Source organism: Conger conger, chromosome 15, assembly GCF_963514075.1.
Source record: "Conger conger chromosome 15, fConCon1.1, whole genome shotgun sequence".
In the NCBI taxonomy this organism is placed as follows: Eukaryota; Metazoa; Chordata; class Actinopteri; order Anguilliformes; family Congridae; genus Conger; species Conger conger.
This window is the reverse complement of record NC_083774.1, coordinates 39824108-39848451: the sequence shown is the minus strand read 5'-3', so window position 1 is coordinate 39848451 and position 24344 is coordinate 39824108. Positions and strand designations below refer to the sequence as shown.

General features: G+C 44.8%; 6 protein-coding genes across 6 annotated transcripts in view; 3 read left to right on the top strand and 3 right to left on the bottom strand.

Moving 5' to 3' along the window:
* Nucleotides 1-15344, bottom strand: part of LOC133111210 (histone H2AX-like) — a 38464-nt gene extending 23120 nt beyond the window's left edge. Inside the window, exons 1-2 of the mRNA XM_061221400.1 lie at nt 14962-15344; nt 1576-1585 (exon numbers count right to left, since the gene is read on the bottom strand). Of these exons, the coding sequence (XP_061077384.1) occupies nt 1576-1585; nt 14962-15344 (393 nt within the window). The remainder of the gene's footprint in view (nt 1-1575; nt 1586-14961) is intronic.
* LOC133111269 (histone H4) lies at nt 7831-8152 on the top strand. Its single transcript, XM_061221455.1, has one exon. The coding sequence runs from the start codon at nt 7841-7843 to the stop codon at nt 8150-8152; it is 312 nt and encodes a 103-aa protein (XP_061077439.1). The 5' UTR covers nt 7831-7840.
* On the top strand, nt 9147-9522 carry LOC133111246 (histone H2B-like). Its single transcript, XM_061221432.1, has one exon. The coding sequence runs from the start codon at nt 9148-9150 to the stop codon at nt 9520-9522; it is 375 nt and encodes a 124-aa protein (XP_061077416.1). The 5' UTR covers nt 9147.
* LOC133111226 (histone H3) lies at nt 13812-14235 on the bottom strand. The gene has a single exon (XM_061221417.1). It carries the CDS (start codon nt 14226-14228, stop codon nt 13818-13820), a length of 411 nt encoding a protein of 136 aa, XP_061077401.1. The 5' UTR covers nt 14229-14235; the 3' UTR covers nt 13812-13817.
* A 630-nt stretch (nt 15345-15974) lies between the features above and the next one.
* Nucleotides 15975-16625, bottom strand: LOC133111274 (histone H1-like). The gene has a single exon (XM_061221461.1). The coding sequence runs from the start codon at nt 16620-16622 to the stop codon at nt 15975-15977; it is 648 nt and encodes a 215-aa protein (XP_061077445.1). The 5' UTR covers nt 16623-16625.
* A 3790-nt stretch (nt 16626-20415) lies between these two features.
* LOC133111279 (histone H4-like) lies at nt 20416-20733 on the top strand. Its single transcript, XM_061221465.1, has one exon. It carries the CDS (start codon nt 20422-20424, stop codon nt 20731-20733), a length of 312 nt encoding a protein of 103 aa, XP_061077449.1. The 5' UTR covers nt 20416-20421.
* Nucleotides 20734-24344: the final 3611 nt, after the last annotated feature.

The window sequence follows — 24344 nt, the reverse complement described above, 5'->3', positions numbered from 1 at the left end:
GCACTCTCTCCAAGCACACATGACTCACCCGGTCAAATGCCTTCTCTTGATCGAGGCTGAGAAGGCACAAGGGGGACCTCCGCTCCCCGGAGTGGATGATTAGATCCCTCGCAAGGAGCAGGTTGTCATTTATGGACCTACCCTGCACACTGCAGGCCTTGGAACCTCCTCATCAGCGCCGTCGGCATGATCTTATAGTCAACTGAGAGGAGGTTGATCGGCCGCCAGTTGCGGAGGTCCTTCAGGTCCCCCTTCTTTGGGACAAGAGCTACTGAGCTCTGTCTCAGTGAGGCGCCTAACCGCCCCTCCCTGTACGCAGCCCTGAACACTTCCGCCACGTCCCCTTTCAGGAGATCCCAGTGAGCCTGGTGAAACTCAGCTGGGATTCCGTCAGGGCCCGGAGCTTTGTACGTGTTCAAGGAGTGCACGGCCCTGGTGAGCTCCTCAATGCTCAACTCCGCCTCCATCTGCTCATCTCCCAGGCGTCTGTCCAGGCAGCCCAGGAAGGTGTCCATGAGAGCCCCTTCTGAGGGCCTCTCGCTGTAAAGGCCCTCGTAGAACTCCCTGGCCACCTCCCGGACCTCAAACTCTTCAGACACCACCACACCTCTGCTGTTATAGAGAGACAAGATGTTATTCATCTTGGTCCGTGCCCTGCGGAAGAAGAACCGTGTGCACTCCTCATCCTCCTTGAGGCCCTGGAGTTTGGAGCGGAAGGTCTGTTTCTTCCGCTCTTCCCAGTAGAGGGTGGTGAGGCTCTGCCGAGCTTGCGCGATTTCGCTGCTAACATCCAGGCCTCAGGACTGGAGGAGGCTTAGTCTTTGGAGGGCAGCATTGTGGCGTTCAAAAACTTCCCTCCTTTCCCTCGCCTTCCTCCACCCGACTGCCCGGAAGTAGCCCCGCACTCACTCCTTCACCATCTCCCACCATTCCACCGGGGAGTCAAAAAGATGTTTCAGACTCACCGACTCCAGGTATCTTCTCGAGAAAGAGAGACGCACCTGGGGGTCTTGGAGATGGCTGATGTTTATTCGCCAGAGCCCCTTACCCACGGTTATAGATTTCTCCCAGACCAGAGACACGGTCACCATGTGGTGGTCTGAGAAGTGCACCGCCTTGGTGGAATAGCTGTGCACCCTCAGGCCTGGGGAGAGCAGAAACATGTCAATTCTGGATGAGGGGGAGCCAGAGGAACTCACAAACGTGTGCTGGGGAGGAGAGGCGCCCCCGGCATTGCAGAGGGAGAAATCCTCTATGAGGGACTGCAGCAAAGTGCCGGAGTGATCTGGTCTTGGTTTGCTGCGGTCCTCATCTCTCAAGACACAGTTGAAATCTCCCCCTACGACAACGGGCATTGTAGTGTGTAGTATGGGTAGTAATTTTGTGAAAAGGGAGACTCTCTCAGCCACACTGGTGGGGCCGTACACGTTGACGACCCTGAATGGGGAACCCCCGACATCGAAATCGGTGACGAGGATTCGCCCACTCTCCACAATATTGTGTGCTGTTATTTTAACATAGGGGTTCTTCGTCAACGTGCCGACCCCATCAGCTCTGGCGATGTTAGAGCCAGACCAGAGAGAGTCTCCTATTCTCCATTCCCCCCCCAGAGCGCCATCCAACTCCCGGAACGGGATACCACATTCCTGGAGCAGGACGACGTCCAAGGGGATTTGTGAAAGAATGGAGAAAACTCTTGAGCGTTTGTCTGGGTGTTTAATGCTGCGGGTGTTCAGTGTTGTTAGTGTAATTGTATTTTCCATGAATGGTTTATTATTGGTGTGTGTCTGGTGGACCAGAGTTATTGCTGGAAATTTTCTTGCACATTTGATCTATTGTGGAGAAAATTGTGTCTGGGTTATTATGGCACCTACTCACCCCCTGACCATGTGCTCCCATAGGTCTCCCCTCCCGACTGCCTGGGAGGTTCCGTCCTGGAGAGGTGGGGGCCGATACCCCAGGCTTCCCCCCAGCCCCTGGAAGGCCCTGAGAGGCGGATGATGTTTGAGACCCATTTAGAGACCCATGCGGCCAAGTGATCCAACTCGCAGCAGTTGGGCATGCCGTGATAAAACACCACACCCTGGTGTCTCCCCAGCATGATGGTGCTGGGGATGTGGCATACCCCCCCAACTGCAGAGGGGTCAGGCTTGAGCTGGACCAGCTATTTCCTGGCCCCGGTCCAGACTCCGTCCTCATCCAGGACCCTCCGAGATCCTGATTTAACAAGCCCATACCTGCCCAACCACGTACTCACATCGTGGTCCTGTACAGCTTCATTATAAAACTGTACAGTGACCACTTTGTTTTCCGTGTCAGACAGGGGCTCTACCTCAAAGTTGCTGAGGGGGGCCTTGTCCTTCCCCTCTCTAAAGAGGTTGCAGAACCTCTCCAGGACATTAGTGTTTTTAAAGCTAATTTCGAAAATATCTGCGTTTCCTGGAACCTTCACCAGGCAGTTCAGGTCACCAGGCGCAAAGCCCATGGCTCGCTGAAGGACTGCCTGACTAAATTCCAGGCGGGTCATACCTGTCACTCTCCTGTCCTGTCCACTCACTTTTGGGGCAGCAGCTCCATTTCCTCCACTGGTGGCAGCTGGCCCAGTGGTGCCCTCAGCGGCTGCACCACCTGCCCCTTGCTCCACCAGAGGACCCACACTACTGCTGCTGCCCCCTTCTCCACTGGGCAGGAGGGTCATGCGGACGGCGTGATGTCTTCTGACACCTGGCTGGACTCCTGTCGCCATCCTCCCTCTCACTCAGGCCGGACCTTTAGCAGTTGAAATAAAGCAGACACAGCGCTCAAAGATGTTGTCCCAAGGGTACCGAAAAGCACACCTTTGCCGCGACCAGCCATTCTTCCAAACAATGACGCAGAAAACACGACACTAACTTCTATAAACACATGCTTAGACATAAATGTGCACAAAGACGACCTGGTTGAAGCCAATATCAACGAAGAGGCGGTTCTACATAAAGCCCGCCTCCAGCACTCCAAGGCTTCCGATTATTAGGGGATTTATCTGAATAACAAACAAGTCGCTTGAATAAAAACATCTTCTAATCAACACGAATCATAACGTATGCTTCCTAGATTCTTAAAATTAGAGTTGATACGAATTCAATTCATATCACCAAACTAAAACTTTTAGGCACTCCACTCTAAAATGGATGTGTTTAAAATAACCCAGATTGGGTAGTTTTTGAACATGCTGTTGGGTAAATATCGGGCAGAACACAGCCAGGGAAGAAAAAGGGAGCCTGGGTCATTGGAAAAACAACAAAGGGAATATGGCAGAAAGATTATGAACATTAGATTAGAATAGTCTTTATTGTCCCCCCAGGGGGAAATTATTTTACATGAACATATAGGACATGGTTTTTGCCATTCATTGTTTTGGTAATAAATTGTGCAAGTGAATTTTTGGAGAGATTCAAGATGGTGGTGAATTCAGCAACAGAGATTTTGAGCATTTCTGGTGTATTCAGGGTATTTTTGAAAAATAGTTTGTTGTTAGTTGTAATTTTTATTTGATATGGAGGAATATGTCCTCACATTAAATCTGACCATCTGCGCCGAAACAATATTGTCATTATATCTTATGATCTTATTGTGGTTACACCGGGATTAGAACCACCGACCTTGCGTATGGCAGTCATGTACCTTCACCACTATGTACCGTATATCAAAGGAGATTGGTTAATAGAGGTAGGGGAGGTAGTCCCCCCTCTCTTTTTTGAGAGGAAAGGGAGATCAAATTATGAAACAATAATTGAAAAAAGTCCCCATTTCTAAATCTTTTTGTCATTTGAAAAAACATTTTTCTCTCTTCTTTGGACAATATTCACTATTGTAATAATATTGCAACATGTGTGCTGAGGGCCAAGGGAGGTAAAGCCAAGCTACTTCAAAATGGATGGGCCGTCTCATGCAAGTAAATGTAATTCCTTTTTTTTTTCTCCCTGCAAGCTACATTGGCTACAACACATACAGTGACATGCCAAGGGAGATATACATCCTTTACCAATCAACAATCAGAATAAATATTGACATTGTGCTGGTCCAATCAATTAATTTCAATGCATTGTATTGTGAAGGGGCGGCCTGTAGCGTAGTGGTTAAGGTAAATGACTGGGACATGCAAGGTCAGGGGTTCTAATCCCGGTGTAGCCACAATAAGATCCGCACAGCCGTTGGGCCCTTGAGCAAGGCCCTTAACCCTGCATTGCTCCAGGGGAGGATTGTCTCCTGCTTAGTCTAATCAACTGTACGTCGCTCTGGATAAGAGCGTCTGCCAAATGCCAATAATGTAATGTGAGGAACAGCGGTCAAGTGGAAAAATATGAGTGACAACAGCTCATTTAAATTTTTAAGTTAATTTATAACAAGTAGATTAAATAACTTTTAAAACATTTCAGTGTTTCATTTAGTGTTCAATAAAAATTTTTTCTGGTTTATTTTGTTCCTTTTTTGTGACCAAATGAAAGTAAAGATGAATGCAAGTAGGTAAGTTTGCAACTGGGCAGCAGAGTGAAGGAACAGAACAAACGTGTAACGTGATGTTAACCACAGTCATTGAATGGCCACAGTCGATGTTAACCACAGTCATTGAATGGCCACAGTCGATGTTAACCACAGTCATTGAATGGCCACAGTCGATGTTAACCACAGTCATTGAATGGCCACAGTCGATGTTAACCACAGTCATTGAATGGCCACAGTCGATGTTAACCACAGTCATTGAATGGCCACAGTCGATGTTAACCACAGTCATTGAATGGCCACAGTCGATGTTAACCACAGTCATTGAATGGCCACAGTCGATGTTAACCACAGTCATTGCATGGCCACAGTTGAGAAAGGTTTTTCCAACAACAACTAACAAATAAATATGGCAAATATAACAGGGACAACAAAGAAAATATTATCTTACTGGCGGTGTTGATCCTTACACCGTGGATAAATCGATATTTCGCAAAGATGAGTCTTACATAACACTTACTCATTAGATTAATGTGTGTGTGGAGACTATAAGCTGTACAAAAATAACACTTCCCATTGCAAGTTGTAAATACACAGCCATGAGCTTCAAAGAAGCTATGGTACAGACCTAGCTAACATTAGACGTAAATGATTCAAGATTTTAAAAACTGCATCATCTATTTGTAAGGATGGTGTAGTAGCATTCGATCACTCAGAGGCAAAGTAATCCAGAGGAGCACAGTCTTCATTGCAACCCAAAGAACGGAGTTAGTCTGCCGAATAACTAACTTTCTACATCAGTAGTAATATATGCATCTTCATACAAGGTTTTGACCAGTTACAAAGAAGATTTAAACCCTACGCCCCTGAGTACATCAGACTCTGAAAACCATCTGAATTATTAGTAGATAAGATCACACTCATCTTCAAACGACGCCCTCTCCCCAGGTCACTCTGTCTTCTTTAATAAAGGTCAATTTGGTACCTGCTGTGTTGATTCTGCTGTGTTGATTCTGCTGTGTTGATTCTGCTCTGTTGATTCTGCTCTGTTGATTCTGCTGTATTGATTCTGCTCTGTTGATTCTGCTCTGTTGATTCTGCTGTGTTGATTCTGCTCTGTTGATTCTGCTCTGTTGATTCTGCTGTGTTGATTCTGCTGTGTTGATTCTGCTCTGTTGATTCTGCTCTGTTGATTCTGCTCTGTTGATTCTGCTCTGTTGACTCTGCTCTGTTGACTCTGCTGTGTTGACTCTGCTCTGTTGACTCTGCTCTGTTGACTCTGCTCTGTTGATTCTGCTCTGTTGACTCTGCTCTGTTGACTCTGCTCTGTTGACTCTGCTCTGTTGACTCTGCTCTGTTGACTCTGCTCTGTTGACTCTGCTCTGTTGACTCTGCTCTGTTGACTCTGCTCTGTTGACTCTGCTCTGTTGACTCTGCTCTGTTGACTCATACTTTACCATACTTTACTCAACAGACTGCTCATGGCCTGTGACAATTTTCTAGCTACTTACTTTTAACAACGCAATGCCTCTGCTTCTTTTCCTTTGTGTAAATTAATCTAACAGTTGGTGTACTATAGAAACGTATCGTGGTGGACCCTGTTGGTTTATTGCTGTTGTTGCTAACTATGTATAGTACGGAATGCCGTTTTAACCATCTGGTGTATATTACTGTTCTGAATAAACCTTTAAAAAAACATCTTCCATGTTCCTGGTTTGTCATGTGGTCCAACTCAAATTCAGCTTTACTGCTTATGGAAGTAAAAAAAACAAAAACAGTTTTTCTCAGGGGTGAAACAGAGGAACACTTCGCACTTCAAGCACTGGACCTTGGGGATGCCCCTGCCTCCAGGGCATTTGCATCTTCCTCTGCTCTCAGGGAAGACGGGCCAGTGGCCTGTGTTGTCCGGACGGACAGGAGGCTCGACATGAGCTCTCGCTTTTGTTTTCTGGTTTTGTTTTGTTTGTTCCGCCGCTGGGACCGAAAGATTTCGGAGTAACAATAAAAGTTCACCTATTCCACCAGATTACTGTGTTGGTCCTTTTTATTGCACATAATAGGAAACCCTGGGCCTCACCCCTGGTATTGCCGCAGCCTCTTGCAGTTCTCATCAGGGCTCGCCTCAACACTCAGTGAAGGCCTTCCCCTCTTGCTGCAAACCTCTTGTTGATTGCAGAGACAGTTTGCATCTCAGTTGTGAATTCAAATAAGTTGAGTTGCTCCTTCAGAATCCCAACCATGCTTCCATCATTGTGACATCCATCATATGGAAGAAAGGTGGTGGTACCACTTCCTCCACCTTACTTTTGTGTGATAGAGCGCGATGAGGAAACCAAGGAGGTCCACTCCACCCATGCTTGGGTCGTATATGGATACAACATTGGGACATTCAACTTGAGCTACACTGCACCCATGCTTGTGTTGTACATGGATACAACATTGGGACATTCAACTTGAGCTACACTGCACCCATGCTTTTGTTGTATATGGATACAACATTGGGACATTCAACTTGAGCTCCACTGCACCCATGCTTGTGTTGTAAATGGATAAATAAAATACTAAATAAATAAAATAAATAAAAAATAAAGAAAAACACGTAAAACCATTCGAAAATATATCATTTACTGACTTTTTCCAGATTGAGAGTGGTATATTTTTTGCCACTGTGTCAGTGCAGAATGCGGAAAGTTCTTGTGCTTATACACTTGCCAATCAACAACAACATTTTTTCAACGATTGTGGCGTCGTGCACCTGGAACGCTTGGAGGGAAGGTGGAAATTTCAACTGGGAAACTCCTACCTCCGACAGTAAATGGAAGGCAGCATAATTTTAAGAAACTGTGAAGCATACGTTATGGGTCCTGTTGTGGTTTTATTGTTTGTTTGTTTTTTTACAATTCTTTACAATTTAAAACACTCAATAAGTCAAAATAATGATTTAAACAGACACTTAAACTAATGAACAAGACATCAAAAGAATGAAAACAAACTTTAAGAAAAAGAGTTGGAACAAATTATTACAAAATAAGAACAACTAAACATTACAATTACATTTTTAGCAAAATCAATATCAAATACAAAGAAACAAAGGTGGATTAAAAGTCCGAAAAACAGTGAAGAAATAAGTCCATTTTGGGTCCTGTTGATTAAAAGATTTTTTATTTTATTTTATCCTATTTTTTATTCAAGCGGCTTATTTGGTATTAAGTTAAATCCCCCCAATACTCGGAAGGCTTGGCCTGCTGGAGGCGGGCTTTATGTAGAACCGCCTCTTCGCTGATCCTGCCTTCAATCAGGTCGTCTTTGTGCACATTTATTCGTTGGTATCGTACTTTCTGTGCTATTGTTTGGAAGGATGTCTGGGCGCGGCAAAGGTGGAAAAGGTCTGGGGAAAGGAGGCGCTAAGCGTCATCGCAAAGTTCTCCGTGATAACATCCAGGGCATTACTAAGCCAGCGATTCGTCGTTTAGCTCGCCGTGGAGGCGTAAAGCGTATATCTGGTCTCATCTACGAAGAGACTCGTGGAGTTCTAAAGGTGTTTTTGGAGAACGTGATCCGCGATGCCGTCACCTACACTGAGCACGCCAAGAGAAAGACCGTCACCGCTATGGATGTAGTTTATGCTCTGAAACGTCAGGGTCGCACTCTGTACGGTTTCGGTGGGTAAAACCTTGACCGGCAACTCCGTTCTGGAACAACCCAAAGGCTCTTTTCAGAGCCACCCACATTTTCTATGAAAAGTAGCGTTTCCTTGCGTCTTTTGTGTCCGTTTATTGATTCATAACGTCTATATAGGTCTTTAAAATGTAGTAGGCTTTACTACCATATGCACAGATTTCTGGAAAAGGCAATCCGCTATATAGAGATTCTCTTACCGATAGTCTTTGTTAAAATACCGTAGCGTGTAGGCTACCAATACGTTCTCGTTTCTAGCCAGGCTCGCCCAAAGACCGGTGCGTTACCCGTAGATTAAAGACGAAATGCCCATTAAATAGTCCTTTAAGTTGGACTTTAATGATAACATTTTCTTTTGAATCTGAAGGTGCTTGTCCCGGTATCCTTATCTGCTACAAGGCCTTAATCTCGCTGTGCGTATTAGGGAAGTAGCTGAGCTACACCAAGGTGCCTTCAATGGAAGTGGATGAAATAATCGCACTTTTGTCTTCGACATAATCCGCAAGGCTGTACAAAATCAAGCAGATGCAAAATATGTTAAATACAAAGATGCATGTTGTATATTAAACATACCCTTCACGTTTGTTTAGCTTTATGATTGACATTTATATTTGGGCGGCAGAGATAAGTTGCAAAAATTAACATTGTGACCATTGTTTTAAGCAACGTATTGCTCGAAGTGATAATGTAATATACTTTACTTAGAACGCAGATAGCTGAAAAAATATTTCGAATTCATCCAATGTAATAAATGTAAGGAAATCGCAGGCGCGGGGTTATAAAGAAGACAGTTCCTTTGTTCCGAAGGAGGACGGCCTTTAAGGATCAGCCAATAGAGTCAACTGCAAAATGTGGTCTACGAGCGGCCACCAATGAGGACCAGTCTTATGTCGCTCGCAAGAAGGGCCTGAATATTAGCATACACAGCTTTTATAATGCAGACGAACGGTTTTTATCGGGACTATTCGTTTTTTCGTCTGTGGAAAGATGCCTGAGACCGTGAAGTCTGCGCCCAAGAAGGGTTCAAAGAAAGCCGTCTCCAAGACCGCTGCGAAAGGAGGGAAGAAGCGTAGGAAGTCCAGGAAGGAGAGCTATGCTATCTACGTGTACAAGGTCTTGAAGCAAGTGCACCCTGATACCGGCATTTCATCTAAAGCCATGGGGATCATGAACTCCTTTGTGAACGACATATTTGAGCGTATTGCTGGTGAGTCTTCCCGCTTGGCTCACTACAATAAGCGTTCTACCATTACTTCAAGGGAGATCCAGACTGCAGTGCGCCTTCTGCTGCCAGGAGAGCTGGCCAAACACGCAGTGTCTGAAGGTACTAAAGCCGTCACAAAGTACACCAGCTCCAAGTAACCTGTGATGCAGCAAATCAAACGAAAGGCTCTTTTCAGAGCCACCCACGTTTTCTATGAAAAGCAGAATTCCCTCTATTCTGTAATATGTTGGGTTTTGTTGGAATCCTATCGGTAGCTATTGTAAAGGCAGCACGGTAACTGCTTTGTATTATTTTTGCCCTACTTGGTGCGCTGGTCATATACACATGCAGGAGGTCCCCAAGCAAGTCTGATCTTATGTGGAATCAAGTAGTGCTCCTTGGTTGGGCGTTCTTAATTATGGGCGGCAAAGGCAGGGTAGAAGTAATGTAGTCTACGTTGGTGTATGGCGATGCATAAATACAATAACAAATGTTATGGAAAAAACTAGTAGGCCATGTCGTTGCTAGGAAACCGTAGCTCTCAAGGTCCAATCTCCAATCAGTTGTAAAACAAGTCCAGGAAGTGAAAAGATCCCACGACAGCAAAATCTGCAGAAAATTTGACTATTGTAGCACACGTGCACAATAGCCAGTTCAAATCCTCAGATTTCCAACCTTGAATAACAGACAAAACTCTCTTTTTATGCACAATCCTTATCAGTACAACCAATAGCTTTCTTAAAAACCATCATATGACTTAGCTATGTTGCAGATATTTACTTTTCAGTCCTGAAAACATTGTGGCGAATTTCCCCCTTGATTCCCAAAACAAAGAAGGATCGTTTTACATACATCTTGTGCTATAGGCTGTGTCTTCTAATAAACTTAAATCATTAACATGAAAAACATATAAGAAACACGGTGCTATTCACTCTATAGTGTTTTCCAGAACTTTCTACGACCTATAGATCATTTTTGGTGCTTTCCACCTCATATTAATCATTTTACTTAACTTTGGATTACATGTGGGTCACTTATGCATTTCTAACAACAATATTCATCAGTAATAAGTCATAAAGAGTATACAGATGTACTGAGCATCAGTCAAATCATAGAACTTATAGAAATTATATGATAGACATCAGTGAAAATAAAAGTAAGTCATAGAAAGTATAAACTGAACAGCAGTGACATAATAGAAGATATACATTAATCATCAAATAAATCATGGAATATATATTACTACACATCTAATCACTACTTTCTTCTAAGTGACTAAACGTAATTATTTAATCTTGCAGTCTTTGCTCTCTTTTCGACAGTGTACACTGTGGTTTCTTGCGTTTTCATAAGCTCGGTTATAAAAAGGTTCTAGGTTCATTCAATTGAATAAAAACAGCTTACATATGATATATTGATTATATGTTGTGCATACATATATATCGATACACTCTTAGCATACATTTTCGAGAGCGTTGAAGGAACCAGCTTGTTCATTAGTGCAGTCTGATTTTGATTTTGATACAGCTACAAGCATATTATAAGATGCGCATTAAACTTACGCAGGGCTTCGTGGATATGGTGAACATCATCGTTTGAATGTGTAAATAAAATGCATTGTATTCAAATAACGTAGTATGTGCAATGATGTTGATATGATTTAAGATGTTTGGATTGAAAATGGATCGTAATTGCATAACGATTGATAACGCTCTTTAAAAAATACAAGCAATTGTGGTATAAGTATCCGTTTGACTGCAGCAATGAAATCCACCAAGAGACACTTCTAGCCAATGTACCTCGTGAGATTTAAATGCGTGGTGCTAACATGAACCAAACAAACATTTTTAGAAAAACCCCTGCTGGGATTCATATATGTGTTGCCGATTGTTTGGGCGGCACAGGCATGATGCAAAAATGTTCACGTTTTTATGTGAACATCGTTTAAAGCAAAGTATTGCTCAAAGGGAGAGTGTAATGTACCTTGATTAGAATGTAGGTAACCGCAAAGTAATCTACATGAAGAATTCATACACATTTTTAAGTGTAAGAATTAATGGCAAGCGGATTTTAAAAAGTGCAAATCCTTTGTTCAAAAGGAAGAAGGCCGTTCGTTTTGTATAACCCGCCATATTCAACCAATACATTTTGTACATGGTTTGTCGTGGACAAACAGCTTCCAATAAGAAGTGGTCTGACGTCATCGGTAAAAAGCGCATGCAGATTTGCATAGATCGTTGGGCAAACGCTTGAATTACGGGACAGGATCATTACATTACCATGTGAAATGCCTGAGCAAGTAAAATCCGCGCCAAAAAAGGGCTAAAAAAAAGCCGTCTCCAAGACTACTGCGAAAGGATGAAAGAAACGCAGAAAGTCCATGAAGGAGAGCTACGCTATCTACGTTTACAAGGTGTTGAAACAAGTGCATGCTGACACTGACATTTCATCTAAGGCCATGGGCATCATGAATTCATTTGTCAACGACATTTTTGAACGTATTGCTGGTGAGTCTTCACGTTTGGCTCACTACAACAAGCGTTCTACCATCAGCTCGAGGGAGATCCAGACTGCAGTGCGCCTTCTGCTGCCAGGCGAGTTGGCCAAACACGCAGTGTCTGAGGGCACTAAGGCCGTCACAAAGTACACCAGCTCCAAGTAACCTGTGATGCAACAAATAAAACCGAAAAATAAAAACTCACGTTTCCTATGAAAAGCAGAATTTCTTGGTTTTGGAGCAAAATAAAAATCACCTGGATTCATTTATATGGGGCGACATGGCTCAGGCAGTAAGAGCAGTCGGAGGGTTTCCGGTTCGATCCCACGTCTGGGCTGTGTCGAAGTGTCCTGGAGCAAGACACCTTGCATCAGTGTCGTCAGTGTCTGAGTGTGTTCTTTATGAATAAAACACTGCAGGAATACTTACAAATATTGTATTTATCACGACTGGTGGGAACTTCGTAAGTTTTTAATTATATTAATAACTTATCCAACCATATATATCATTTTCGCCAAATAGGTGCAAGAACACGGCACCTCAGATTGTGGTAGCCTATCACACCTTGTCCCACTACGCCACCTGGTAGTACGCCTTCTTTGGCATGTCAAGTTTTATTTACATTATTTTCATATCGTTGTCAAGGCGTTGTCAATGACTTTGCCATCAGGATTAATTTGCCAGAAGCACCATCACATTACTGGAGTAATTCACTATTTTCTCTGATTATGTTTTTAATAAAAGCGCATCAACAAGCAAAACGCTCCACCAAAGAAGCGGTCCTACAGCTTCACAGCAAATGAAATGGATTAGTTTTTTTCATATTGTCAGAGGAGGTGGCGCTGAATAAAGAAACATTATTTTCCTGTTTAGGACTACGATGTCCAACAAAACAAAGAAAGAACTATTCAACATTTACTACATAAAAACATTTAAATACAAGTGAACATAGCCTATATTCACACATATATATACATATACATGCACATATATTTTCAGCCTGTGACTGTACTGACTGGATGGGCCCTCTGAAGCCTTTTGTCAGATGAACCTGCCTTTCTTGATTAATCAGTCAATATGCAAAATGATAAATTATACATCTATGTTCACTGTAATAAATACTGCAATGTTAAAATGAAAGGCGGGCAACAGTTTTTTTGGCACACAATTCAAATCCTTCTTATGCCTCCTGCCCCTTTCTCCACCCTGAGTTCACAGACTGCTCCAGCACCATTGGATCATTTTACCAGCTTGTTTAACCTCAGACTGTAAACTGCCCAACATATTTGATTATTTGCTGATTAATCCCTCATTAGATTTCTGTTACCATTCATTAAATCGTTACCATAACACCAGACCAATCAGTGGAAGATGGGCTCCCAGTCTACCTGGATTCCTTTCCAAGATTTCTTCACATTGTGGTGTTTTTATTTATTTCTGTAAATTATCTTTATGGTGCTATCAAATAAAACGTAATTGAAATAAACTGAATGTCTTTCCAGTCCGACCTTAATGAACGCTCTTAGTTTTTGACCTTGTTGTCTTCATGTACAATGTCTTATTTAGCTGACTCTTATGTACACAGTAAAATGAGTAAAAAAAAGCTGAAATGACGAGATTGTCATGCATCCAGGGAAGTGAATGGCCTGCGAGTACATTCATTGAGTTTATTAATGGCATACGATAAATGCCATCTATATAGAAGTACGAAAGCATGATCGAATCAAAATCACCAACGTTGGATACGGTACCATAAGACGAAGTAGGCTACAGTAAGCAACGGTTTCACCAGATAAATAATTCCGGATCCTGTTCAAATGAGTCCATAAAGTACCACGACCACCTGAAAAAACACAAACACACAGCAAAAGAACATGGAAACATTTGCCGCTCCAACGAGTACTGAGGTGGCTCTTAAAAGAGCCTTTGTCCTTTAGATTATGTGTTCAAACCATCTTAAGCGCGCTCTCCGCGAATGCGGCGGGCCAGCTGGATATCCTTGGGCATGATCGTCACTCGCTTGGCGTGAATGGCGCACAGGTTAGTATCCTCGAACAGACCAACCAGATATGCCTCACTAGCCTCCTGCAGAGCCATTACAGCGGAGCTTTGGAAGCGGAGATCGGTCTTGAAATCCTGAGCGATCTCACGCACAAGGCGCTGGAAGGGCAGCTTGCGAATCAAAAGTTCAGTAGACTTCTGATAGCGGCGGATTTCTCGCAAAGCTACAGTACCAGGCCTGTAACGATGAGGTTTCTTCACGCCGCCTGTGGCAGGCGCACTCTTACGTGCAGCCTTAGTGGCGAGCTGCTTCCTGGGCGCTTTGCCACCGGTAGACTTACGCGCAGTCTGCTTTGTCCTAGCCATTGCTTCTTAATCGAGTACTGATTACTGAATTCCGTTCCGACCCCGGCATGCGCCTTTAAAGCATACCATCCCGGTGCTGATTGGATAGGCTTTTACGGCTCCTCATTGGCCCTGGCCCTGCCCCTGCCTTCATTCCCCATTGGATCGTTTCTTCAACTTCCTCTGTCGCCAAAAATGGAAACTTCTCTTTCACCGTCTTGAAGTTAATAAAGAAAAAAAAAAAGTATAATAATAAAAACAAATCATAAGTCTTTCGCGCGTGAGGAAGGTGACCAGAAATAGTGCGGGATGGGGGACAGATAATGTAAATTCTTTAAACGTCCGCAACACAAAATGTATGTAACTGTTATAATGCGTGTATAAATGTGATGTAATGATACAGACACATACCCGACATGTCTGGTGTATTAAATGTAGATCACAGCGATAACTATCGATTGCATGTCTAAAGCATGGTTTTGAGTGCACCATGTTTAAAATAATTGCTGGGGACCGTTAACGGAAGGTCGAAGGGCAGACTATTGTCAGGGAATTTATTTACAAGAGAAAAGTGAGACATGAGGCTATATTGTGATTGTAAATCATTATTGCATTACCTTACAGCGCGGCAAAACACAAAAAGCGCAATACAAACTATAACAAATGGCAGCTTTTCGTTCCTTGTACGGTTGTGTTGTGGCTCTGAAAAGAGCCTTTGGGTGAACGGTCCTCGTGGGAGCGATGCATGAATTACTTCGCCTTCACGGCCTTTTCGGTCTTCTTGGGAAGCAGCACAGCTTGGATGTTGGGCAGTACACCGCCTTGAGCGATAGTGACGCCTCCAAGGAGCTTATTCAACTCTTCGTCGTTACGTACTGCCAGCTGCAGATGTCTGGGAATGATGCGGGTTTTCTTGTTATCTCGGGCAGCGTTACCAGCCAACTCCAGGATCTCAGCGGTCAGATATTCGAGCACAGCGGCCAGATAAACTGGAGCACCGGCACCAACACGCTGGGCATAGTTACCTTTACGCAGCAGTCGGTGAACGCGACCAACCGGGAACTGGAGCCCAGCCCTCGATGAGCGAGTTTTAGCCTTCGCTCTCGCTTTACCACCAGTCTTGCCTCTTCCACTCATTTTCAAAGCCTAGTTAGAACAAAGAATAAGGCTAGCTACCGGCGAGCGTCCTCCTTATAGCAACATTCTGTTCACCTATTGGCTGCAGCGTTGATGAGATTTCGTCCAATCAAATGGAAATACATTTTTCCACGTACCTTGCAGCACATAACTGAATTAAATCAAAACTTCCACAGTACTTCCTAATAAACTGAAAATTGAATTTACAGGCTTGAAGTTTAAATACACGAAAACAAGATACGTGGTAACTTTGAGCCTGAATATCGATATTCATTCATCAATAACAATAATGTATTACGAACCATTGAATAGAGACCAGGAAGCGTATTTGAACATATATCAGTATAGGTTCAACTAGCTGGAGTGGCGCCTTACAAAATAAATAGCTTTAAAAGAAATGAGGAAATATTAGTCGGTTAATTGTGCCATCTTAAATCTAAATTAAGGCCCATATGAAAGCATATGATCAATTTACATCCCAGGTGAACGCCCCTTGTCATCGAGGATTTTAAACTCGAAGCAGACGCAGAAATAGAAATGGACATAACTTGCACGTTCAGGAAAGTTTGGATGGCTCTTAAAAGAGCCTTTTATAATTGTGAAAAGACGTCACAGGAAACGTAGACCAATTCACTTCTTCTTGGGAGCGGTTTTCTTTGTTTTGACGGGCTTAGCTTTCGCAACTTTTGTCTTGGCTGCCTTGATTTTCTTCGGACTCTTGGTCACCTTCTTTGCCGCAGTTGCTGCCTTCTTACTTTTCTTCGGACTCTTTGCAGGCTTCTTAGCCACTGCTGGCTTCTTAGCCGCTGTCGTCTTCTTGGCCTTCTTTGGGCTCTTCTTCACCTTAGGTTTAGCGGCCTTCTTCGGCGACTTTTTCGCCACAGGCTTCTTTGCTACCGCCTTTTTGACCGCAGCGGCCTTCTTAACCTTAGGGGCTGCTTTCTTGGCAGGCTTCTTCTTTTCAACCACCTGCTTCTTATTAAGCTTAAAGGACCCAGAGGCACCGGTTCCCTTAACCTGAAGCAGGGTCTGCTTGGTCACCAGGCTCCGAAGTGCTAGCTTTATCCGCGAATTGTTTTTCGCCACGTCGTAGCCGCTGGCGGCCAGAGATTTCTTCAAGGCAGCCAGGGACACTCCGCTCCTCTCCTTGGAAGCAGCAACTGCCTTCACGATCAGTTCTCCAACACTGAGCCCCGCTTTCTTGGGCTTGCTTGCAGCTTTCTTCTTGGGAGCCTTCGCCGGGACGGCTGCGGCGGGAGCTGGAGCCTCTTCAGTCATTTCTCGAATTCTCTGCTTTCACACTTACGGTCAATGATAACGTTCCGTTTCTGTTGCGTGTGCGAGAGGGGGATGGACTTAAATGCTACATGCGGACCGTGTAGACTCAACCAGACCGACACAGCGTCTCTCAGCTCCTGAAAAATCGGTTCACTTGTGTTTTCTCTTCTCCGATAGTGATACAATAACACGATATGCAGTCATTTTACAAGCAAAAAAAAACACCGAAGAATGTCCACCAAAGGCCTTCTGTCAACAAATTAACTACGGTGTCCTCAATATTGCCGTATTTTCTCCAGCCTGCCCAAAACATCGCCACCTGCCACGGATAAGTACTAGTTAAACGTGCTTGTCGCACTCGATTATACTCTCAAAATGACCAAACATGTCATGTCCTCATTTATTTTTTTGTTCATTAATAACAGAAGCTCCGTGTGTAAACAGAAAACATTAAAGACCCGTTACATACCCAAGTGAGGCTTTAAAGCAGGACGTCCATTTCATACAGTAAAGCACAGCGCAGAATCTCTGCACAGCGCAGTTTTCATCCAAGCTGCAGCATATCAACCTGAAACCATTGTTTATACCAAACTTATTTTCTCGTTAATATACTGCTGTTTTTCTGATATCTCGTAGCGCCCTGTGATATTTAGGTTTCATCCAGGGTGTGCCTCTCATTCATTATACCATTATAAGTAATGTAACGCCTTTTGGGGGAAATAAGGATATGCATAAGGATATGTATACACAGTATAAATGGAAGCAATCAAATCAAAATAATACAGTTAAAAAAATGTATCATAATAATAATAATAATAATTCTGAAAGCCATGTTGTGGTGATCAGCAATCATTTCAATTAAATTACCAAACTGATCTGTAAAGAAATGGTGTCATACTACAGTTAACTTTAAAAGTGAAGGACAAACATTGATTGAATACAGGCTTTTGTCATGTCAGTCTTCATTTCACAGAGCGCTATATATTGACCACATTCAGTATTTATTAATTCACTGCTGTCAGTCTCAGTTCACAAATGCAAAACATAACCTGTTTGCCATAGTGTATAACACATTACAAGCAGTATTTGTCATCTAAAAGCTATGTTTATGCATTCCTTAAATGCATAAAGAATATTCATACTTTAGATCATTAATTAATATGTGGCATTAAGAGGATAAATCATTTTGTTGAATTATGAATAGCAATTGTACATTTGTAAAAAGTCAATCACTGGACAATCCCTGTTGCTTGGAAATGTAGAATATTTAAACTGTAGGCAAACTCCTCAGCAAAATCTTTGTACATCCCTCTCCAAATTGCATGTCCATCCAATCTCTAATTGAAAATAATTTACCCCAACCTCTACAGATTACAAGCATATTAATAAATCATAATGTAACCATTACGGCCAAGAATCTTGGGGTGACTCTTGATAACAACCTCACCCTGGCCCCACAAGTATCCTCCACTGCCTGAACCTGCAGGTTCTTCCTCTACAATATACGCCGTATCCGCCATCTCCTGACGGAGAAAGCCACCCAGCTCCAAGTCCAGGCACTGGACACATTTCCCTCCTGGACTACTGCAACTCCCTCCTAGCTGGTCTCCCAGCTTGTGCCATCAAGCCCCTCCAGCTGGTCCAGAATGCTGCAGCCTGCCTCAAGTTGAACTTGCAGGTCGATGCTCATTACGACCAGCCCCTTTGGCTTGTCGCAACACAAAATGGGAAAACATTTACAAAAAAATAGATGACCTTATTAACAAACGGTTCAAACCAAACAATAAGGGCACCATGGGACCCTGATGGTGGCTGTTCTCTTGAGTTCCTCCCTCAGGAGTCTTCATATAGGGTTTCCCCACAGGTGCCTCCAATCCTGCAATCAAAGTTAAAACCACCCAGCACACCAGACTCATTCTACTAGGGGCAGACTAGAGTCCTACGGACATAACAATGCTACAGAACCAGTTGTCATATAACATTTTGAAAGACTGGTTACTTGGAATGATGGATGCCAGCTGCAGAACTATATTGCCACTGGCCATTACCATTGCAGTCAGCAAGTACAAATATATCCCCTTGTATCTTGTATTTTGGTTTCTGCGGGTTGTATGATTTCAGATACATAGATGATATGTATCAGTAAAAACAGTTAAACACTTGTATCAATTATAAATGGTTAACCTTATGTTGTGTGATATTCCCATAACAATAAGTAATTCTTCAGGATTTTAGCTCAACCTACAAATAAGGAGTAAATGTTTTCCCGAGTGGTTTTGGTCGTAAATTCCCTCCTGGGGAATGCTTATTGAAAATGAATACACCATGTCAGACACAAGTTATCAGTCAAACGCAAAAGAATGAGTTAGAGTTGGTTGCTTCTGGGTGATTGTGATTTCTGCAGAACAGCCCCTCCTTCCTGTGCTTAGTTTTAAAGATTTGTATGACCAAAAGAAAAGAAAAGAAAGCTACTATTCACCAGTCCCCGGACTTTGACTCTATGCCCAAGATTCGATCTAACAGTCATGTTGTGCACTTGTACAAACCAGCCCCAACATGGGGGTTGGTTGGCACACATTATGGGATTGGTTGGCAAAATGTTAAAATGCTTTTGCAAAGAATTAAGCAACGATTAGAAACTATTCCCAATATTTAATTCAAATAAGAACCAATACTTACAAATATTCAATTGAATATCTTCTTTTCAAGCGCCTGCTTCTTGTTGAACTTAAACAAGCCAGAGACACCGGTTCCGTAGTCTGAAGCAAGTCACCAGGTTCCTAACTGCCAGATTTAACCGCAAGTTGTTTTTCACCACGTCGTAGCCTTTGGCGGCCAGAGATTTCTTCACGGCAGCCAGGGACACTCGCACCTCTCCTTGGAAGCAGCAACTGCCTTCACGATCAGTTCTCCAACGCTGGGCCCCACTCTTTTGGACTTTTCTTCTTGGGAGCCTTCGCCTGGACGGCTGTGGCGGGAGCTGGAGCACTTTTTTATGATTATATCCTTTCACACTTACTGTCAGTTATAACATCAGTTTCTGATTATATCCTTTCACACTTACTGTCAGTTATAACATCAGTTTCTGATTATATCCTTTCACACTTACTGTCAGTTATAACATCAGTTTCTGATTATATCCTTTCACACTTACTGTCAGTTATAACATCAGTTTCTGATCATATCCTTTCACACTTACTGTCAGTTATAACATCAGTTTCTGCTGATGGTGCGACAGGGGGGATGGACTTAAATGCTACCTGAGGACCGTGTAGTCAGTCCGGCACAGCGTCTCTCAAACTCCTGAAAACTAAGTGCACTCAGTTGTCCTTCCAGTACTTAGACAAGAGTTTATAGTCTTGAGTTGGCTTCAATATATATATATATATATATATATATATATATATATATATATATATATATATATATATATATATATATATATACTGTTTAAAGAAGGCTATTGTTTAAAAGTGGAGAGAAAAGCTTTTTCCTCCTAGCGTAGTTTACCTAGGTCAGTATTACCTAGCACACTGCACTCATACGGTAGGGTGGCTGCAGGTTAAATTTGTGAATACAATTAATCAACGAACATAATAGTTATTACCCAAAGGCTCTAAGAGCCGCCCACATTTGCAATTTGCACCATCTTGTAAACAATTACATGAGAAGCGGTAAAATAAAGAAAAGACTAAGGTCAACAAAAAGGCTCATAATTCAATAATCAAATACCTCGCGAGACTGGGAGTGCTGGAGGCGGGCATTTATATTCAAGAAGTGCTAAGCCATTGTTTGAAACATGTCTGGGCGCGGTAAAGGTGGAAAGGGTCTTGGGAAAGGAGGCGCTAAGCGCCATCGCAAAGTTCTCCGTGACAATATCCAGGGCATTACTAAGCCAGCGATTCGTCGTTTGGCTCGCCGTGGAGGAGTCAAGCGTATATCCGTTCTCATTTACGAAGAGACTCGTGGAGTCCTGAAGGTGTTTTTGGAGAATGTGATCCGCGATGCCGTCACCTACACCGAACACGCCAAAAGAAAGACCGTCACCGCTATGGATGTAGTTTATGCGCTGAAGCGTCAGGGTCGCACTCTGTATGGCTTCGGTGGTTAAACGTTTATGTCTCTGAAATACTTTCTGGAACGACCCAAAGGCTCTTTTCAGAGCCACCCACATTTGCAATGAAAAGTACAATTTCCTAGTCTGTGTCCCTGCTAATGGCCACAATGGAACTCTCCAACCCCCGTATCCTATTTTGTAGATTAGGTAACGCGTAAGTCGGTTGTTTTATTGGTTTTTTAGAATTTCTTTTAACAATTTAAAATCTTTTTTCTTTTTTAAAACACACTCAATAACACAAAACAAATCATTTAAGCAAACACTTAAACCAAAAGGAACAAAGACATCAAAATGAATGAATAACAAATTTTAAGAAAAAGTGATTCAAAAATGGTCACAAAAAACACAGAATATCCAACAAAAATCAATATGTAATTCAAAGAAAACAAAAGTGGATTAAAAGACCAAGCAATAAGGAAAAAGGAAAGTCCATTTCGCTCAGGTTTTGCTGTCCTGAGAGACTTCTGTGTCCCTTGGGGGGGGGAGGGGGGGGGGTGGACTATATGATAAGTTATTTCCAATGGTCCACCCCCCACTTCTCTCTCGCCAGGTTCTTGTTGCCGTGCATGTCCACCAGAATGCCGTCCTGGAGGAGGTTTTGGATCCTCCTCCGGAGAGTGACCAGGTCTACGGATGTTTTCTGGTAGACCTTGATGTTCCTCGTCTCCCACAGGACCTGCTTCACGATGTTAATGATCCTCCACTGACGCTGGAGCACGGTGGTCTTGCATCCCCCCGGCGGACCGTACAGGATGCCCTCAGCCATCAGGGAGGACCTCAGCAGGAACCTGCTCAGGGAGACAGAGGAACAAACAAGGCCCCAGACCCGCCTGGCCACGGAGCACTCCCAGAACAGGTGGTGGATGTGTTCTGAGTCAGTGCATCCGTGGGGGCAGCGTTCAGTCAGGGCTAAGTGCCGGCGGTACATAAAAGTTCGTGTGGGGAGACACCTATGGGCTGTCATCCAGGCAATGTCTTTTTGTTTGTTGGTAAGACACTTGTGTGTCACATTTGCCCAGATGACTTGCGGGTCCAGGTCTGGCCCCCCCTTCGGGAGCGTTACTATTTGGCCAGATCTTAAATGAGCCATGATCATTTTGTAGCTCCACGAGGTTAGGTCACCCCTGGGCAGACCCGTCCTGTAGGCAAAGTCCTTCAGGGCTCGATAGACATAGGAGGGGTCCCAGCTATAAGGTATGGTGAGGTCCAGCACACCCAAGCCCATTGCTCTGAGGAAGGGGGTGGCATAGTACCTGGCAAAGGTACCAGAGGCCTTACCCACCTTCCCTGCGTTCTGGACAAGGGTGGCCAGACCCTGCACCATGATGATGTTAACAATGTCTGGGACCCCCCGCCCCCCATTCCGCTCCTCTTTGAGGAGGGTGACGCGTTTAAGCTTTTCCATGGTGCTCCCCCAGACAAAGCGGAAAGCCATCCGGGTGATTAGCTTCCCGGTGGCTTTGTCTGGGGGAAACACCCTCCCCACATAGAGCAGAATGGGTAGGACAATTGCCTTCAAGACGAGGATCTTACCCGCCATGGTCAAGGGCCGTGCACTCCAGCTCCTGATTTTATTTTGGACGTGGCGGAGGGCTCCCTCCCAGCTGGTTCTCCCTCCTCCGTCAGCCTGGAAGGTCACCCCCAGGACCTTGATGGTATTCCTACGCACAGGGAAGGAAACGGTCAGCTCCTCACTCCAATGTGGAGACAGAAACAGTTCACTCTTGTCCCGGTTGACCAGGGCGCCAGTGGCCACACAGAAGTCGTCCAACACCTTGGTGGCACAAGCGATAGAACAACTGTCTGTGGCGACGATGGCAATGTCGTCCATGTACGCCATCACCTTTAGCCGTTCCCCCCCCCGCTCCAGGGAGTGGATAGCCCACCACCCCTGGATTGGCCCTGATGGCCTGGAGGAACGGTTCCAAGTAGATTCATTTATGGACCTCCCCTGCACGCTGCAGGTCTGGTCCGGTCCGATCACCGATGTTATCAGGCCTTGGAACCTCCCCATCAGCGCCTTCGCCATGATTTTGTAATCGACTGAGAGGAGGTTGATCGGCCGCCAGTTGCGGAGGTCCTTCAGGTCCCCCTTCTTTGGGACAAGAGCTACTGAGCTCTGTCTCAGTGAGGCGCCTAACCGCCCCTCCCTGTACGCAGCCCTGAACACTTCCGCCACGTCCTCCTTCAGGAGATCCCAGTGAGCCTGGTAAAACTCAGTTGGGATTCCGTCAGGGCCCGGAGCTTTGTGTGTATTCAGGGAGTGCACGGCCCTGATGAGCTCCTCAGCGCTCAACTCCGCCTCCATCTGCTCATCTCCCAGGCGTCTGTCCAGGCAGCCCAGGAAGGTGTCCATGAGAGCCCCGTCTGAGGGCCTCTCGCTGTAAAGGCCCTCGTAGAACTCCCTGGCCACCTCCCAGACCTCCGCCTCTTCAGACACCACCACACCTCTGCTGTTAAAGAGAGACAAGATGTTATTCGTCTTGGTCCGTGCCCTGCGGAAGAAGAACCGCGTGCACTTCTCATCCTCCTGGAGGCCCTGGAGTTTGGAGCGGAAGGTCTGTTTCTTCCGCTCTTCCCGGTAGAGGGTGGTGAGGCTCTGCCGAGCTTGTGCGATTTCTCTGCTAACATCCAGGCCTCGGGACTGGAGGAGGCTTAGTCTTTGGAGGGCAGCATTGTGGCGTTCAAAAACTGCCCTCCCTTCCTTCGCCTTCCTCCGCCCGACTGCCCGGAAGTAGCCCCGCACTCGCTCCTTCACCATCTCCCACCACTCCACCGGGGAGTCAAAGAGATGTTTCAGACTCACCCACTCCAGGTATCTTCTCGAGAAGGAGAGACGCACCTGGGGGTCTTGGAGATGGCTGATATTCATCCGACAGAGCCCCTTACCCACGGTTATAGGTTTCTCCCAGACCAGGGACACGGTTACCATGTGGTGGTCTGAGAAGTGCACCGCCTTGGTGGAATAGCTGTGCACCCTCAGGCCTGGGGAGAGCAGAAACATGTCAATTCTGGATGAGGAGGAGCCAGAGGAACTCACAAAAGTGTGTTGGGGAGGAGAGGCACCGCTGTTACACTGCACAATGCCCGGCGTCGCAGAGGGAGAAATCCTCGATGAGGGACCGCAGCAGAGTGCCGGATCGATTCGGCCTTGGTTTGCTGCAGTCCTCATCTCTTAAAGCGCAGTTGAAATCTCCCCCTACGACGACGGGCATTGTGCAGTGTAACAGCGGTGGTAGTTTAGTGAATAGGGAGACCCTCTCGGCCACGCTGGTGGGGCCGTACACGTTGATGACCCTGAGTGGGGAACCCCCGACCTCGAGATCGGTGACGAGGATTCGCCCACTCTCCACAATGCTGTGTGCTGTTATTTTAGCATAGGGATTTTTCATCAACGTGCCGACCCCATCAGCTCTGGCGATGTTAGAGCCAGACCAGAGAGAGTCTCCCATTCTCCATTCCCCCCCCCAGAACGCCATCCAACTCCCGAAATGGAATCCCACATTCCTGGAGCAGGACGACGTCTGAGGGGATCTGTGACAGAATGGAGAAAACAGTGGTGCGTTTATCGGGGTGTCTGATGCTACAGGTGTTGAGTGTGGTGA

What these genes read in the sequence shown, in the direction of transcription:
- LOC133111274 (XM_061221461.1), bottom strand. Translation starts at nt 16,622, where the DNA reads ATGACTGAAGAGGCTCCAGCTCCCGCCGCAGCCGTCCCGGCGAAGGCT.
- LOC133111226 (XM_061221417.1), bottom strand. Translation starts at nt 14,228, where the DNA reads ATGGCTAGGACAAAGCAGACTGCGCGTAAGTCTACCGGTGGCAAAGCG.
- LOC133111269 (XM_061221455.1), top strand. Translation starts at nt 7,841, where the DNA reads ATGTCTGGGCGCGGCAAAGGTGGAAAAGGTCTGGGGAAAGGAGGCGCT.
- LOC133111279 (XM_061221465.1), top strand. Translation starts at nt 20,422, where the DNA reads ATGTCTGGGCGCGGTAAAGGTGGAAAGGGTCTTGGGAAAGGAGGCGCT.
- LOC133111246 (XM_061221432.1), top strand. Translation starts at nt 9,148, where the DNA reads ATGCCTGAGACCGTGAAGTCTGCGCCCAAGAAGGGTTCAAAGAAAGCC.